Here is an 18,229-nt window from a genome sequence, read left to right as displayed (position 1 = left end):
TGCTTAACATAAGGACTTAACACATATTTCAAGGGGCCATTCAAAGTGCAGTGGCCTGTTAATGCTCCACCATTCATAGAGGGGGAAGGAAGGGGGAAAGACAGGTGGGAGGAGTTGTTAATGGGTTGTTGTAATGAGCCATAAATCCAGTCTCTGTTCAGTCCATGGTTTTAAGTGTCTATCAAAGTTATGAATTCGCATGTAGCCTACTAACAGCCCCCCCCTTCCAAGCTGCCTCACTTCCTTTTCCCCCTGTAACTGGAGGGGAGTTAACGAGCAACTTCACCTTGAATGGTATTCCTTGAAATATGTTAACTATGTGGGGATAAGAGGCTTGGGGAGGCTAAACCTCCCCAAATGGGGCAAAAAATGCCAGATGCAGCACACCTCCCTTTGGAGGCACGCCACCTGCTGCCTTTGGAGCACCACAGCCGGAAGCTCCCAAGAAGTGGGGGGGGGGGCCACCAGTGCCTGGACTGTGGCCCCACCTACGCACCATCCCCTTTCCACCCTGAGGCCCTGCTTCCACTCGGCCTCTTCCCCCGTGGCCCCACCCATGCTGTGCCTCTTCCCCACAATGCCCCGCCTGCACTCCGCCTCTTCCGACCTTTGTTCCATCTCTTCCCCTGAGGCCCCACTGCCAGCTGCTCACTCCTCTCCACCCTCTTCCCGCCCACCGTTGCTCACCCTTAAGGCAGAAGGGGGTTGAGAGGAGCAAGCAGCAGGTGGGGGGGTCTTATGGGCGGAGAGGCGTGGGTGGGGGGCCTCTGGAGAGGGGGCAGAGAGGAGCAAGTGGGGGGAGCCTCAGGGGAAGAGGCAGAAAGGGGGTGGGAAACGCAGAACGGGGGCAGTGTCTTGGGGTGTAGCCAGGATAGAGTGAGGGGCGGGGCCACAGTTCTTGCACTGGTTGGCCCCACACAAACACTTCTAGGGAGCTTCTGGCACTCATGCCCAGCCTCCCCAAATGCAAAATTCACGCACTACCTATGCATAGGGTTGCCAATTTTGGTTGGATGTATTCCTAGAGGTTTCATCACATGAATCTTGCCCATATGCTCAGGGTTTAGCTGATTGCCATATTTGGGGTCAGGAAGGAATTTTCCTCCAGGGCAGATTGGAAGAGGCCCTGGAGGTTTTTCGCCTTCCTCTGTAGCATGGGGCAAAGGTCACTTGCTGGAGGATTCTCTGCTCCTTGAAGTCTTTAAACCACGATTTGAGGACTTCAATAGCTCAGACATAGGTGAGGTTTTTCAGGAGTGAGTGAGTGAGATTCTATGGCCTGCGTTGTGCAGGAGGTCAGACTAGATGATCATAATGGTCCCTTCTGACCTTAGTATCTATGACATAATCTTTAATTAAAGATTAATCTTTCATTCCTGGTGATTTCAGGACAATGCTAGAGGACTGGCAACCCTACCTATGCTTATGTTAAACAATCTGTTCCATCTAGTATTTAGCTGTGACACTCTGAGTACGTTTCCCAGACTTGAAGAAGAGCTCTGTGTAAGCTTGAAAGCTTGTCTCTCTTACCAACAGACATTGGTCCAATCAAAGATATTACCTCACCTACCCTCTCTCCAGTATCTTGGAACCAACATGGCTACAACAACACTGTAGACTTCTATAAGGCATTTGACTTGACATCACATGACATTTTGATTAAAAAACTATATATAACTCTCTATATAATATTAACATGGCACACATGAAATGGATTGAAAAGTGGCTAACTGATAGGTTTCAAAATGTAATTGTAAGCAAGAAATTGTCATCAAGTGGGTGTGTTTCCAGTGGAGTCCCATGTGGATCAGTTCTTAGCCCTACATGGTTTAGCATTTTTATCAATGATCTAGAAGAAAACATAAAATCAAATATTCACTGATAAAGTTTGCAGATGACACAGAAATTGGGGTGGTGATAAATAATGAAGAGGACAGGTCACTGATTGAGAGAGATCTGGATCACTTGGTAAGGTGGGGCCAAGCAAACAATATGTGTTTTAACACTGCTAAATGTAACTGTATATATCTGGGAACAAAGAATCCAGACCACACGTACGGGATGGAGGGTTCTATCCTGGGAAGCAGTGGCTCTGAAAAAGATTTGGGGGTTGTGGTGGATAATCAGCTGAACATGAGCTCCCAGTGTGATGCTGTGGCCAAAAGAGCTAGTGTGCTCCTGGGATGCATAAACAGGAGGAATCTTGTGCAACTGGTGCTGGAATACTGTGTCCGGTGCATAATTCAAGGACACTGGCGAATTGCAGCCACAAGAATGATTAAAACAACGAGGAGTCTGGTGGCACCTTAAAGACTAACAGATTTAATTGGGCATAAGCTTTCGTGGGTATAAAACCCACTTCTTCAGATGCATGGAGTGAAAATTACAGATAGAGGCATAAATATACTGACACATGAAGAGAAGGGAGTTACCTTACAAGTGGAGAACCAGTACTGACAAAGCCAATTCAAATAGGGTGGATTTGGTCCACTCCCAATAATTGATGAGTAGGTGTCAATACCAAGAGAGGGAAAATTGCTTTTGTAGTGAGCCAGCCACTCTCAGTCCCTATTCAAGCCCAAATTAATGGTGTTAAATTTGCAAATTAATTGTAGCTCTGCATTTTCTCTTTGAAGTCTGTTTTTGAAGGGTTTTTCTTTTCTTTTTTTTTGTTAAGTATGGTTACTTTTAAATCTGTTGTTGAATGTCCAGGGAGATTGAAGTGTTCTCCTACTGGCTTTTGTATGTTACCATTCCTGATGTCTGATTTGTGTCCATTTTTTCTTTTACATAAAGACTGTCCGGTTTGGCCAATGTACATGGCAGAGGGGCATTGCTGGCACATGATGGCATATATCACAGTAGATGTGCAGGTGAATGAGCCCTTGATGGTGTGGCTGATGTGGCTGGGCCCTCTGACGGTGTTGCTAGAGTAGATATGGGGACAGAGTAGGCAATGGGGTTTGTTAAAGGGATTGGTTCCTGGGTTAGAGTTTCTGTGGTTTGGTGTGTAGTTGCTGGTGAGTATTTGCTTCAGGTTGGGGAGCTGTCTGTAAGCGAGGACTGGCCTGCCTCCCAAGGTCTGTGAGAGTGAGAGATTGTTTTCCAGGGTAGGTTGTAGATCGTTGATGATGTGCTGGAGAGGGTTTAGCTGGGGGCTGTACATGATGGCCAGTGGTATTCTGTTATTTTCCTTGTTGGGCCTGTCCTGTCGTAGGTGACTTCTGGGTACCCATCTCTCTCTCTGTCAATCTGTTTCCTCACTTCCCCAGGTTGATATTGTAGTTTTAAAAAGTCACCTACTACAGGACAGGTCCAACAAGGAAAATAACAGGCCCCAACCCATCACAAGCAAAGCCAAGAGGGATGCATTCAGCTTTCTCCATAGTTTCTCAGTGCTGCCGCTGGCTTAGTGTCTCCCCTTCCTTAGCCAGCCACTCCACAGAGCTATCTGCAATGATACCATCGTGCTCTTAGTCTCCACTGGCCCAAGAAACAAGTGTCATCTCTGAACCTCTCTGCCTGTCTCTGTCATTGTTTCTGTCTCACAAACAACAGTGACATAGTTAGTTGTAGAGGGCCAGAACCAAGCCATGGTCCTGTGATTCCTGAAACACTTGGGTGACAACCGAGCCAGCTGGGTTCTACCTCTTTAGATTAGTTATATGTTTTACTGTACCCTTATTGTGACAATGAAGGTTTACAAAAAAACCCTCCCCATCTAATTGGAAGGGAAAATCCTGACCAATGAAAAATTCCTGCTCCTACCCCCCAGAGAGTGATTGGTTACTACCAAACACCATCTGTTTTAACTCAATTTGATGTTGTCATCCAGTTTTCACTCTTAGGCTATGTCTACACTAGTACATTTGTCAGCATAACTTTTGTTGGGCAGGGCTGTGAAAAAATACCCTTGACCAACATAAGTGTCACTGACAGAAGCACCAACGTGGACAGCGCTATGTCAGTAGGAGAGTGTCTCCTGCCAAAATAGCTACCGCCAGTGGTTGGGGGTGGTTTAATTATGCTAGTGGGAGAGATCTCTCCTGCCAGCATAGAGCAGCTACACAGGAGATCTTGCAGTAGTGCATCTGCAGCAGTACAGCTGTGCTGCTGTAAGGTCCATAGTGTAGCCATAGCCTTAGTTGCAGTGATAATTCCTCACTTCAGCGGCAAATCTGTTCCACCTATTCAATACCCTCCCTGTGACATAATACCAAACTGTCAAATCTACCTTTTGTGTGCCCCAAAAGGGTATGAAAATCCTAGTGTTCTCAGATTTCAGTGGGTGTGCCGACTGGAGTTTGACTAAACTCCGATTTACACAAGGAGTGCGTGCACTGGGAGTTGTGCACATCTTAATCAGAGGATTAATGTTGGCTTTTGCAAATCTGATCCTAAATTCTTCCTTCTTAACTTAGATCTGTGTCATCTTATTCTGATCTGCCAAATGACCTCATATAGATACTTCTTTTTATAGTAATCCTTATTTTATAGCCATCACTTAATAATAACCCTTGGCCAATATGTTTAGGTTTTTGATTCCAAGATCTAAGCATCCAAACCCAAATTTAGGTACCTAAAGAAGTGGCTTGATTCTCAGAATCACAAATCCTAGAGAACCTAAAGGTGTCCTTATCTTTCCTCCCAAGCCCAAATTCATATGCTTTGATCATGTCCCCTTTTAATAGTCTCCTCCCAAGACTAAATAATCCCATTGTTAATCTCCCTTTCCATGTAAAACACTCCATTCCAGGATTCCTCTTTAGTTTTTTTTACACTGAATTCCTGAGAGCTGATTGAAAAATCGAATTGTTATCCCGTGGAGAGTGTTGAAAAATCAACATTTGTTTTCATCCCAAATCAGGACAAAAAGTCTAAATATCAAAGTTTTTTACACAATGAAAAGTTCCAAAGAGTTTCAATTCAATTGAATGAACATGTCAATTGAAATGAAATGTTTCGACATTCCACAGGCAGAGACTGCAGTGCATCATGGGAGATGTTGTCCAGCCAGGGAGCAGGGTCAATAGGTTAGAATGCAGGCACAAAGGACCCAGAACTACAATTCTGATAAGGCACTGCAGCAGCAATGCAAGAAGACTTGATGCTTAAGGTCAACGCAAAACAAAACAAAACATCTCATTGATTTTCTTCATGGAACATTCTGTGGAAATCTATCTTTTCCCATGGAAAAAATTCAGTGCAACAAAACCCCATTTTCTAATGGCAAAATGTTCCACCTGAATAGATTCCACTAGCTTTAGTCCTTTCTAAAGGCAAAGTGTCTTTCTCCAATGAGTTCTCCCAAACTAAACAGGCTGACCCAAATGGGTCAATCTATTTTCTCTCTATTCCCGGCTATTTCTTCCTCTGCCAGTCTCCCTCCTCTGCTGTAGCTCCTCCTTCCTTAACCTGGATGTTTCTCCTGCTCTTGTAGGTAAACACCTTCCAGATTGTCCTCATCACTGATGGTAAACTCTCCTTTACCATCTTCAACTATGAGTCTATCACTTGGACCACAGGAATGCATGCCAGTAGCGGGGGAGATTTTGCTGGCCTGGGAGGCATCGCAGCACAGGTAAGCTCTGCCATTGCAGACGCCACTTCCTTTCCAATGCCTGGCACCGTAAGTCTTCAGAGCCTCCTGGTGCTATTTCTTTTACTATATTATTAATTTCTTGCCAGGATCATGAAGCAACTGAGGAAATTTAGATGGATTTTTTTTCTGAAGTTCTTAAATATCCATGTGTTCTCTCCCTCGTTGATGCTAAAGCCATATAGGGGGCTTTGTTATAGCAAAACCACAGTTCTTTATGTAACCCTTCTGCCCGTCAGAGTTGGCAGCAACAAGGGCCGGGTTCAATATCTAGGGGATCCATTCGAATAACACAATGCAAACCGGCTCGAGCCCCCACCCAGTGACCTGGAACAAATATATACCACCCCCGCTGGACGCCTCCAAGAGGCAATACTTCCCCTCTCGCAAGCACATAGTCTGAGTGTAGCAAAAGCCTTTTAATAACAGAGAGAAACAATGTGGCATTATGTTGGGGAAACACCACCAACAGGATTCGTAACACAACCCATGAGCAAAAAAAAACCCACCCCAAGCAAATTGGGGCATGCCCTTTTCCCTTTGGTTCTTGAGTCCAGCAACCCCAAATCACCCAAAGTCCCAAAAGTCCAATGCCCCAAAAGTCTCTGTCCCTGGTCAGGGCAGCCCCAGAGTTCGAAAGTTTATCTGCGGAGCTTTACCTCCCAACCTGGGTGGAAATGGGACGGGGGTAAGAGGCACCTTACATGATCTGAAGCTGACCGCCCCATAGCTCCATAGCAGTGCTCCGCTCCGCCAGCCGCCCCACGAACTCCTTCACTCAGCTCCACGGCCCACAAGCAGCTCCTGCCATCCACAAACTGCTCTGCGTCGAACTGCTTCACCAGCCGGTCCGCAAGGCACTCCAGCCGTCCCGCAAACTGCTCCACAATATATCTTCAGGCTCTCCCACTACTTAACACAACACTCAGTGATTTCAGCTCTTAGGTGAATTCAGCTTGTAGTAGGGGAGCCCCAGTGCTGGTGCACTGTCAGCCCAAAATGAGCTCAGCAGCCTATAACTAGACTTCTAATGAAATCAAAATTAGCTCTGATATTCCACAGTGGAGAGAGGAGGAAGTGCAATTAGCATGTAAGGCCCTCATCAAGGGGCCCATGCCACCAAGTATTAATACTTGTCCCCAGCCTCTCTCTATTCACACAGAGTTGGAACCCATGACCCTTGCCTAGCGAGTGCTACTTAGTTGATGGTGAATCCCTCCATCATAACAAAAGGCCACGTACAGTTCCAAGCACAGTTCCCATAATCAGGGTAATAACAATTTATTCTTTCTGCCCCAATAACAGAGACACTGGGGATCCCACAGCAGCCAAAGTGACCATTTGGGCAGCTATGGTCTCATTCTAGGCGTGGTGGGTGTGCCTATGCAAATGAGATCGGCCCCTGAAGTTCTTTTCCACAACTTGCCACACCTCACCACCAGATGTCAGGGTGGAGCTCATCCTGACACTGCTTACATCTACATTGGCCAATGCCTCTTAATTCCTTTCCTTCTTAACCTCAGACTTCAAGAGCAGCCCAGCAGCTGTAGCAGCAGGCATCGTTTTCCATTGTATTTTTATTCCAGCCCTGTGTGGTGGGGTGGTGTTGTTTTTTTGAAACCACTGTCCGCTCGGATGTGTGAATTTCCCACAGTTGCTCTGTCCTTGGCCCGTTGCCTGCTCTCATTTGAGAGTCTCCAGAAAGCAGGAAATCACAGGTGTAAAGGAAACGGACACGTTTCAAATCCCAGAATTCAAAAGTGTGGATTTTATGGCTGTTATCAGAGCAGTAACCACATGCCTTGGAAGGCAGACAGCGTTCCAGGAATACCCCACCCTAACACTGGCCAAAGAGAAGGGAAGTCTCAGAAAAGTCTCACCCAGTGGCAGTTTGTTAGTGAGTTTGCAAGAGTGAGCTGCAGCCACTCAGAGTGAGACAAAGCAGCTGGGCTCTGTTTAGGAACAGCAGGGCTCCACATGGCAAAGGAGCCTGCTTGGCCTTTGCTAGCAGAGCTGTTCCCCGGACTTCTTTGTGTCCAAAATTTGTCTGCACACACATAATGCCAGGTGCAGAGGAGAATGAAAATAGAATAGACATCATATGCTTTTTCCAAGAAGTGAGTCATCAACGTGAGGGGATTGCTAAGACAGCAAATGCTTCTGTTTGCTGAGGCTGCTATGCTGAGCTGTGCAGGAGGAGTGTTTCAGTGGGCAGGCCTTTGAATTCCCTTTCTTTTAAAGCTGTCATCAGTAGGTAGACTGGCTCTGTGTCCTGCTCTTTATTCATAACCATTTTGTGTGCAGCCATGCAGGACTTCCTACCAACCAGGATTGTGTATTCCTTACATTGTTGTTTGTGTTCCTAGAAGGCCCAGCTGAGATCAGGGCTTTGTTGTGCTGGGTGCTGTGCAGATGTGTGGGATACGCCTCCAGTGCACCTGGAAGTGTAACTTCTAGGCAGGTAGATGTACATGCGCTAGCTTTGATGGAGCTAGCATGCTAAAAATAGCAGTGAGAGCGGGCAGCACGGCCTAGCCACCTGCATACAATGGTACTCAGGTGGCTAGATCATTGGTAGAGCCAGGATTAAAACTGCCTTAACTACTAGACCACACTATTTTCAGGGCCTTGTTGTGCTGGGCCCTGTATACATGTGACCAGCACCCCCAGAGCATAAGCTAATAGTGAGATGATAGTGAAATAAATAGCAGTCAAAGAAACCAACTTCTTCCCTTTTTTATTTCGTTGTGGATTTCTTCTTCTCAGGGTGCTGGACCATGGTGAAAATGAGGCATTCCTGTCTCTTTCCCTTCCCCCCACTAGAGTTTTCACTTTCCGCCCTTGTCCTCCTAGGCAGGTTTCAATGCCGGTGATGGAAAGCGCTACTTCAACATTCCTGGATCCCGCACTGATGACATCGTCGACGTGGAGATGACTACAAATGTGGGTATCCCCGGGCGCTGGGTGTTCAGAATCGATGATGCCCAGGTGCAAGTGGGGGGCTGCAACAACACAAGTAAGAGGACAGCAGTTAGGTTTGTTTAAACAAACAATTCTTCACTCCCTTCTCTAGGTTTTCTTTCTTTCCCTGGGTAATGCCAGTGCCCATGAAAAGAGGGAAGAGAGCAGCCATGCAGTGGGATTTATCAGGAAAAAGAGCTAAGGGTATTGTGGGAGGAAATCCTAGAAACCACCAGCCCAATGAATGGCTGCAATAAAATAAATGGCCAACAGAATACTGGATGCATTGACATAAGGCCAGAGTATAAAGCAAACCAAAGTGAGGTGGTTACTGTACCATGCACTGGCTGAGCCAAGTTCAAGGCCATACACCTCTTGCCGAGGTCAATGGGAGTTGTCCTCCTATACCATGGCTGAGTGGCTCGTTGTGTTTGCTTATGGGAAGGCTGCTCTCGCCCTTGAAGGGGGGCACCATAGAACAATAAGGCTACATCTTTAATGAGAAAAGGGCTAATGATGTCAGGCCAAATTCAACCCCCTTAAGCAAGGCAGGGCTCTGTTGCAATGAATGGAGTTGTGCCTGCTTCTCCTAGGACTGCATTTGGCACATTGGCCCTCTCTGCATTGGGGAAGAGACAGTACAGGCAGAACCCCCAATTCATCGCAATAACTACTGCACTTCAGAGTTGCACCATACCTTATGTAAGCGGGGGGTTGGTCCTGCTATTGTGGGGAACTTTCCTAGCTTCTGCACTACCCTGGTGGAATCGGCTTGCGAAAGGATCTGAGTCCTCACTCCCACTTCCTTTACCCAGAGGCCTGCCTGACCTCAAGGACTCCCCTTCCTCCCTCCTGTGTGGCAGAGTCCTCATGACCCCAACAAGTCTGGGCCCAGGATTCCTGGGAGGCTGAATTCCCAGTCTCGTTATGGTCACTTAGGATAGGGGCTAGGGTGTCCCCACTATGTTCCTAGGGTGTTCAGTCTGTTCCTCAGCTGTCCCAGGCCTCCCCCCAGGCCCTGGCTGTGCTGCGGTGACACTACGGATCAGATCCTGCTCTGGCGGTGGTCACACACCCTCAGGCGCTAGGTGGTAGGGACCCCTCTCCCCAGTGTCACCATTGGGATCATGTCCCCCCACTGAGTCCGGCCTGCAAGTCTCCCTGCACTGGGCCCTCTGCCAAGGGCCCCCCTCACTCTCTGCAGCTGCTAGCCATGCTTGGCTCCAGTGTTATTTGTGGCACAGCTGGTGTCTGCTCCCCAGCTCTGGGCCCGCAGCTCCCGCAGTAGCTCAGCCCTGGCTCCCCGTTGGCATGGCAGGTCTGTGCGGTGCCAGCTCCGGCTGCTCCAGCTCCCCAGCTCTGCCTCCTCTGGCTCAGAGCTGCTGCTTCTCTGCCCCCAGCTCAGCCCTGGCTGCTGCTCTCCCCTTAGCTCTTCCCTACTCTTGTTCAGGCAGCTCCCGCTCACACATAGGATGGGCCCTGGGCTCCTGACTCTCTCATTGGCCTGCCTGCCATGTCAATCAGGCTGACCTGGAGTGTGGCCTCTCCCCATTGGGCCTGGAGGCTGTCAGTCTCAGGATCCTGATTTCTCTTCATCCCTTCCCCTTTCTTTTGGTACTGGGAGAGGGCTGACCAAAAACCCAACTATGTTTCAGGGAGGGGCCAACAGCCCCCCACATTTATACTGGTATGTCCTATATAGATAGGCCCCTAGCCACTCTGTGCCTCAGTTCCCCATCTGTACAATGGGGATAACAGCTCTACCATGTCTCCCAGAGGTGCCGTGAGGATAGCTACATTAAAGACTATGAGGTGCCCAGACACCATGGTAACAGGGGCCATATGAGTACTATAGCCAGAATGTGTTGCCAAATAAATGCACTGAAACAAACCAAATAGCTATGTTATGGCATGGCTGGGGCTGGAAGTCCCTAGGCATGCAGGAAGAAGTTGGTTCAGTCCAATGCTATTGTTGCTAAGACATATTGTAGGAGTCCTGTGGCGCGCGTTCTCTTCCATTAAAAGGTGTGCTACCTTGGTTTGCAGCCTCCGTGTGTTTGACGTTACGCCCCTGTTTGAATGGGGGAAAGTGTATTGAGGACTGCATCACGGGAAATCCCTCCTACACCTGCTCCTGCCTTGCAGGCTTCACGGGCAAGAGATGTCATCTTGGTAAGTGCTCTCTGCACCATCCTGCATGGACATGTTAATGGGGTACAAACATTTCTCCTCCCTCTGAAGCTTGCACCTCCATGTTAGCATCTTCCCTTCTGGAGACCTGCCTCAAACTAACTGCCATTATCCTGTGCTGCTTAGAAGAAAATTCTCCCAGTCCCAGGAACAATTAGCCAACAAAAGGGTACTTCTGTTCCATAGGAAGGATGGTCTAGTGGCTAGCTTAGGACTCAGAAGACCTGGGTTCAGTTTTTGTGATCTGCCTCAGATTGTCTGTGGAATCTTGGACAAGTCACTTAGTCTCTTTGTGCCTCAGTTCCCCATCTGTACAATGGGGATAATGGCACTGCCCCGCTTCTCAGGGGGCGTTGCAAGGATAAGTAATTAATGATTTGGAAGCGCTTGGGTACTATGGGAATGGGGCCTGTATACGTACCATACAGTCTGGGAACAGGAAGATATGCCTGGGATGGAATGATGCTTTCTGGTCAGCCAGCCACAGGCCGAGAATACCAGTGATGCCCTACTCATCCTTATGGCCCCCGTAGTCTGTGGCTGACGTATGACAGAAATGGGGACAGTTGTGGGGGTGAAGCGGAGTCTGTCTGTAGCTCTGTTCTGCCCCAGGCCAGGGAGCACTCTATGCCACATGGAGCGATAGTGACCTGAGATCTGTCCAGGTGTTGGTGAGCATGAGCGGCAGGTGAAGCTTCCCTTGGGGAAGGCTAGCTCCCTGTCCTGCCTCTTCTGCCCATGGCCCCTTGCCCTCCCCACTTACCCCCCCCAACAGCCACTTGCCGCGTCCCTCCTCTCCTCCACATCCCCTCTTCCCCCAAGGCCCTCACCCCTTGCACTCTCTGTTTCCCTCCTCTTCTCCACCCCCCTCCACCATGAGGCCCCTGCTCCTGCCTGCAGGGACACAGCAAGCAGCGGGGACCTCCGGAGAGCAGGGGTGGAGTGCAGGAGAGGAGGGACTCATCCATGCAGCGGCGGGTGGTGGAGGTCTCAAGGAAGGGGCAGAGAAGGGAGGGGAAGAGATGGAGCGCAGGCAGGGCAACCATGGCCCAGGCGTCTGGTGGCAGGTCTGGCAGCAGCTGTGCCAGGGGAGGCTTAGCCTCCCCTAAGCCTCCCCTAACCTGTTATATCCACCACCTATGTCGGTGAGCCCTCCTGGCCATGGGGCCGCTCTGGTGTTCCATGTTTCTTTGCTGCTTTTCCCCTTGCCACAGGGCGGGTGTCACATGCCCCTAACCCTCGGCTCCACCGCTATTCTCTTTCAGATTTGGATGAGTGTCTTTCCCACCCGTGTCAGAACAGTGCCACCTGCATCAATGGCATTAACAGCTTCAGCTGTCAGTGCCCACCAGGGTTCAAAGGATCCATGTGTGAGACAGGTGCGTTGGGCTGCCCAGCTAGACATGTGGCCCACAATGCATTGCAGATGGGCTAAAAACCAAATACAGCTTGGCTGAGAGAGTGCAAACTCAGTGCACTCTGGGAGAGGATCCTTTGTTCTGTTCACACATGGGAATGTGGAGTGAGGAACCTCCACTAGTGTCTGCCCACCTGGGACCGACTCTGGGCACTGGCTCGCTTCCTGCACATGCAGCTGGATTCAACAGCTATTCCGGCCAATGGAAAGACTTCCTTTAGCTGCACAGGGCTTTGAGTCAGACCTTTTCCTTGGGAACATGGCAATGCCCCCACAGTGAAGTCCTCTGCATATAAATTGGTGGAGTGGAAACACACACGAAGGAAAGCCTCAAAGGCTGCATTGATTGTATTCTAAGGCTTGGCTTCCAGTTCTAGTCTAGAGGCAGGATAATGGGATGGGGAGATAGGAACTCCTGAGTTCTGATCCCAGCTCTGACACGGACTCCTGCTGGGGCCTCAGACAAGTCGCTTAGTGCAATGTTCTCCCATCCTAACTCTCTGTGACATAAATGGGAACGCTCCCGGAGGGAGGCACCAAATCAGCATGGGTAAGAGTGATTGGAATGGGCCTTTAACCTCCCACTGTCAGTTTCCCCTCTGTCAGAGGGGGATAACAGGACGTACCTTTCAGAGTGGACAGGCAGCCTGTGGAACTCACTGCCTGGGGATGTTGTGAACGCCAAAAGCATAACTGGATTCAAAAAAGAACTGGATACATTCATGGAGGATAGGTCCATCCATGGCTATTAGCCAAGATGGGCAGAGATGCAACCCCATGCCTTGGGTGTCCCTAAGCCTCTGACTGCCAAATACTGAGAGTGGATTACAGGGGATGGGTCACTCAATAATTGCTTTGTTCTGTTCATTCCCTCTGAAGCATCTGGCACCAGCCACAGTGAGGGAGAGGATACTGGGCTAGACGGACCATTGGTCAGACCCAGTATGGCTGTTCATAGAATCATAGAATATCAGGGTTGGAAGGGATCTCAGGAGCTCATCTAGTCCAACCCCCTGCTCAAAGCAGGACCAATCCCCAACTAAATCATCCCAGCCAGGGCTTTGTCATGCCTGACCTCAAAAACCTGAAAGGAACGAGATTCCACCACATCCCTAGGTAACCCATTCCAGTTCTTCACCACCCTCCTAGTGAAAAAGCTTTTCCCTAATATCCAACCTAAACCTCTCCCAGTGCAACCTGAGACCATTATTCCTTGTTCTGTCATCTGCTACCACTGAGAACAGCCTAGATGCATCCTCTTTGGAACCCCCTTTCAGGTAGTTGAAAGCAGCTATCAAATCCCCCCTGATTCTTCTCTTCTGCAGACTAAATAATCCCAGTTCCCTCAGCTTCTCCTCATAAATCATGTGCTCCAGTCCCCTAATCATTTTTGTTGCCAATTTTTCCACATCGTTCTTGTAGTGTAGGGCCCAAAACTGGACACAGTACTCCAAATGAGGCCTCACCAATGCCGAATAGAGGGGAACGATCACATCCCTCAATCTACTGGCAATGCTCCTACTTATACAGCCCAAAATGCCGTTAGCCTTCTTGGCAACAAGGGCACACTGTTGCCGCATATCCAGCTTCTCGTCCACTGTAACTGCTAGGTCCTTTTCTGTAGAACTGCTGCCTAGCTACTTAGTCCCTAGTCTGTAGCAGTGAATGGGATTCTTCCATCCTAAATGCATCATCAGATTTCTTTTGGCCCAATCCTCTAATTTGTCTAGGTCTCTCTGTATCCTATCTCTACCCTCCAGCATATCTATCACTCCTCCCAGTTTAGTGTCATCTGCAAACTTGCTGAGGGTGCAGTCCACACCGTTCTCCAGATCCTTAATGAAGATATTGAACAAAACCAGCCGCAGGACTGACCCTTGGGGCACGCCGCTGGATACCGGCTACCAACTAGACATGAAGCCATTGATCACTACCCGTTGAGCCTGATGATCTAGCCAGCTTTCTATCCACCTTATAGTCCACTCATCCAGCCCATATTTCTTTAACTTGCTGGCAAGAATACTGTGGGAGACCGTATCAAAAGCTTTGCTTTGCCGTTCTTATGAATGTGAGGGACAAGGCTGAGGCTGGGCAACTCCCTTAGGCTCTCCTGAAAAGTTAGGGTCAGATCCTCCCCACCCCCCACTCTCCATTGAGTAATATCTACCTCTGCAAATAACCCCACTGAAGAAATGGGCTTCTTGTGGAACGAAGCGTGGCTGCACGAAGGGGCAGGATCTGGCTCTTGAGGCCTGTCAATGCTCTGTAGTTTTTATCCAGCAGGAACCTTCAACTAGCTTAAAGAAACACCCACCGAGCTCAGTGGCATGGTCCAGAAGCAGTTCTGAGCTCCTTGTAGAGAGCTACATGCATCCTGGATTTGGACTTTGCAAATCCAAATGAAACTGGTGTGGCTGCAAGTGCCTCTTATCTGACACTGATGGTGCATTTCTGAGCAGTCTGGGTGTTAGCACAGTGCATGTCAGCAAGTCATTTTGAAGCCCTCTCCACTGTTGGTAGGTCCTGCTTAATGAAATAAGCTAGGTGTTGTTTAATTAGAATGCAAGTGGCCCTGCTCTCTGCAAGACTTTCACCAGTTCAGGTTTGGTCCAGAGCCCTTTGAAGTCAAGGGGAACCTTTCCATTGGTTTAGTGAACTTTGGCTAAGCCCGTGTTGTACTGAGTTGAGGCTAATCCACGCAGCAATATAGTCAAGAATTAGCATATCCACCCAGTCATGTGACATGTGCAGACTCCTCTGGGCATGAGGATGGCAGCAAGGGCCATATTTTAAGAGCTCAACGGCAGATGTTCAAGTTCTCAGCACCCACAATCAGAGCCAGATTTTCAGAGGAGCTCAGCTTCCCTTTAGACACCTAAATAAGGGGCAGAGTTTCAAGAGTGCTCAGCACGCAGTGTGGCTCCTGAGTCTGCATCCTTTGTCATGGAACCCCATCAAGACACTCCAGCCTCCAGGCTGTGTATTTTATAAGAGGGTATCTTATGTGCCCTGGGACAGTTAAGCCAATAAACAGTGAGGGAAATTCTGAACCAACCTACTGAAAAATCAGCCATCTTATAGGCCTGTGTAAGCCTCTACAGAGCTGTATCCAAAGAGGAGACCCATTCACTGAGTTCTCAGAGATCTTAAAACAAAGAACAGAAGCTTAGCTCCAAGCTATTCAAGTCTGGACACATCCGTGTCCATGTCCTCAGCCATCCTGTCTGATCTCCTGATCCCTTGGGACGGGAAGTGGTTGGCATTCTCTAGAGAGGCAAGAAGATATTACAGCCCTGGCTGAGTTCTCCCTTGCAGTTGGACACCAGACTGCTGTATTGGATCCAACCTTTGGATCTCATGTACTTCCAAGCCTACTGAGTCTGAGCAGTGTCCAGACTCTGCCTCTAAGTCTGGCTTCTCTGGAACCCTTCCAAGGTACAGTCCCCTGCTGCCTTCTCAGGATGTGGGATCCCACGGTCCAGCTGCCTAGACTCCAAGGCCAGTGCTGCTCCATAAGTCTCCCCAAAACTTAAGCATGTCCTCCGCAGAGCTTTTCCTAAAGTTTTTTCTAATATGTAACCTAAGTCTCCCTTGCAGCAGATTAAACCCATTAATTCTTGTCCTACCTTCAGTAGATGTTCAGAGTAGTTAATCACAGTCCTTTTTAAAACAGCCCTTAACATATTTGATTAGTTATCAGATCCCCCTCAGTTGTCTTTTCTCAAGACTAAACATGCCTAAGTTTTTTAGGTCAGGTTTTTAAAACCTTTTATCAGAACTGGACACTCTGCTCCCACTGAGGCCTCAGAAATGCTGATTAGAGCAGGATAATTACCTCCCGTGTCTTACATCCCACACTCCTGTTCTATAATTTCCTGGGTCCTCTTTGTTCCTTTTTTTAATGATCGGTACTGTTTGCCCTTCTTCAGTCCTTGTGACCTCACCTGTCCTCCAGAAGTTCTCAAAGATAATTGGTAACAGTTCCCAGATTACTTCAGCTAGTTCTTTAACAATCTTAGGATGAATTTCATCAGACACTAATGACTTGAATATATCTAATTTATCTAAGTATTCTTTAAACTGTTCTATCCTTATTTTGGCTTCTGTTCCTTCCTTCCCTTTTTACCCAATCGGTCCTTCCTTCCATAGAGAACCATACTTCTCTATGCCAATATTTCAGTCATCTAAATTGCCAAGCAGATTTCCCTACTGATTTCCCTCTTGTTGCTCCTATGATCCATGCACTTCCAGTGTGTCAACCTTCAGAAGTGCTGATGCTTCTCCCCTTCAGAGCAGATGAGGGTGTTCAGAGGCCTAATTTTGGAAAGGTGAGGCTCTTGTGATAGCTCAGCTGAGTGGTGATGGGACAGCAGAGGGCAATGGGGTAAATCTGCAAGGTGTGAATATGCTTCTTGCCTTCCAGCTGGGGAGAGTGAGAGCCGGCCAGCAGGGACAATTCAGTGGCAACTGGAGAACATTGGAGAGGAGGGGTCACAGAGGCTGGGTGCCTGGGGCCCTGGGAGGACCGTGGCAAATGGGGATAGGGTGTCCACCTTTGTTGGCTGGAAATAAGGGAGAGCCACATGAAAAATAAGGGACAACACTTTATTTTAAGGGACATTGCAGGGAAACACCATTTCTCTTAACATAGCATGTATTTGTCTCTCAAGTATACATTTCTGCTGCCCTCAAGAATACAATGCAATTGTCATAAATTTCAATTTAATGTTTCAAATGGTAAAGGGACAGTCCCTTAAAATAAGGGATGGCTGGTCCCCCTAGTTGGGGTATGCATATCTGTCCCATAGAGCCCTATAGCACATGCCTCAGCTTTGGCCACCTGGGGCTCTAGAGGGACTGTGTCAAGCTTATGTTTGGCACCCCGCCCCAAATGAGTAGGGTTCCCACATCCAGGTTATAAAAGACCGGGACATCCAGGGTGATCCAGAGTCCATACAGCTGAACAGCTGGCATTGTGCACTGAATACTCATCCCAGGCCAGCTGTCTAAAAAGGCAAGGTGCTGTTCAGGATGCACAATGGTTTGATGGGGCCCACAGTCATTCTACGAATCCAAGCTGGAGGGGTTGGGGTGCATAAGAGCTGTAGGATTGGGGTCGGTTGTGTACAAAGCATGCTGCCATGGCAGATGATGATTCTGATATTGGGGCCTCATCTGGAGCCGACTGAAATCCAAGGGGTCTTTACATTGACTCCAGTGGGCTTTGGCTCAGTTCTTTACGGGGAGCCATCAGGCAGAAACTGGACAAAAAGCTACACCTGCCTGGCAGGCAGCTGTCATTTAGGGTTAGAGCAAGCCAAACATGAGGGCTTCCTTCCAGAAACACCAAGCAGGAGAAATTGCAAACAGACACTGACCAGAGTTTCTATTGGGGGCTGTTCTCAGAGTGACATATAGCTGCACCTGCCCAGTGCAATGGACTCCTCTGGATGAGCCACCTCAGTCCAAGCACAGGCCCATGGTACTACCACGGGCCTCAGCAATTTTCCCTAAATAGCTGCAGTATCTTGGCCTCCAATAAGATAACTTGTCCTAGGGAGCGAATAAGAAAGTGGATGTTTACTAAAGGAAAACACATCCAAGAGCAAACATGGCACCAGCACCCAAAAGAAGAAGGTAAATGAACCAGCTGAACTGTCTAAGTCAGGAATTATTGTCTGATTTGCCCCAGTGTGATAATAGCATCCTACATGGTCCACATCTCTGTATAACTCCTTCCTCCTTGCATGTCACTGTTGAACCAGACTTCAGGGGAGCAAGTGCTAAAGGGGAGGGAAATGTAATGCAAAGGTACGTGATTTACTTTAAAAAAAAAAAAAAAAAAAACTAATGTGTAAGAATTGGAGAGAGTTAATTAGTGCTGCCCCCTGCTGGTGTGATGGTGCTTGGCTCCCTGGGATGGTATGATTTTTGATGGTAGGGCTAGTGGCTTCTATAAAGATGAGCAAAAGACCCTACACTTTGAGGACCTGTCATTCCATAAAGGCCCTGGGATTCACAAGCTATCCTTCTCCCTTTCTCCAGCAGTAGGACTTGAATGG

General features: G+C 48.4%; 1 protein-coding gene across 5 annotated transcripts in view; it reads left to right on the top strand.

The window, feature by feature from the left end:
* SNED1 (sushi, nidogen and EGF like domains 1) overlaps positions 1-18,229 on the top strand; it is a 123,920-nt gene that overhangs the window by 51,217 nt on the left and 54,474 nt on the right. For 4 of the 5 annotated variants that reach the window (XM_073360483.1, XM_073360486.1, XM_073360482.1 and 1 more), the window contains exons 3-6: positions 5,441-5,581; positions 8,453-8,615; positions 10,607-10,732; positions 12,016-12,129. In XM_073360483.1, the coding sequence (XP_073216584.1) occupies positions 5,441-5,581; positions 8,453-8,615; positions 10,607-10,732; positions 12,016-12,129 (544 nt within the window). The remainder of the gene's footprint in view (positions 1-5,440; positions 5,582-8,452; positions 8,616-10,606; positions 10,733-12,015; positions 12,130-18,229) is intronic. The other variant, XM_073360484.1, reaches the window with a different exon arrangement.

This window comes from Lepidochelys kempii, chromosome 9 (genome assembly GCF_965140265.1).
Source record: "Lepidochelys kempii isolate rLepKem1 chromosome 9, rLepKem1.hap2, whole genome shotgun sequence".
Lineage (NCBI taxonomy): Eukaryota > Metazoa > Chordata > Testudines > Cheloniidae > Lepidochelys > Lepidochelys kempii.
Note: the sequence above shows the minus strand (reverse complement) of the source record. Positions and strands in the feature narration are given on the sequence as shown.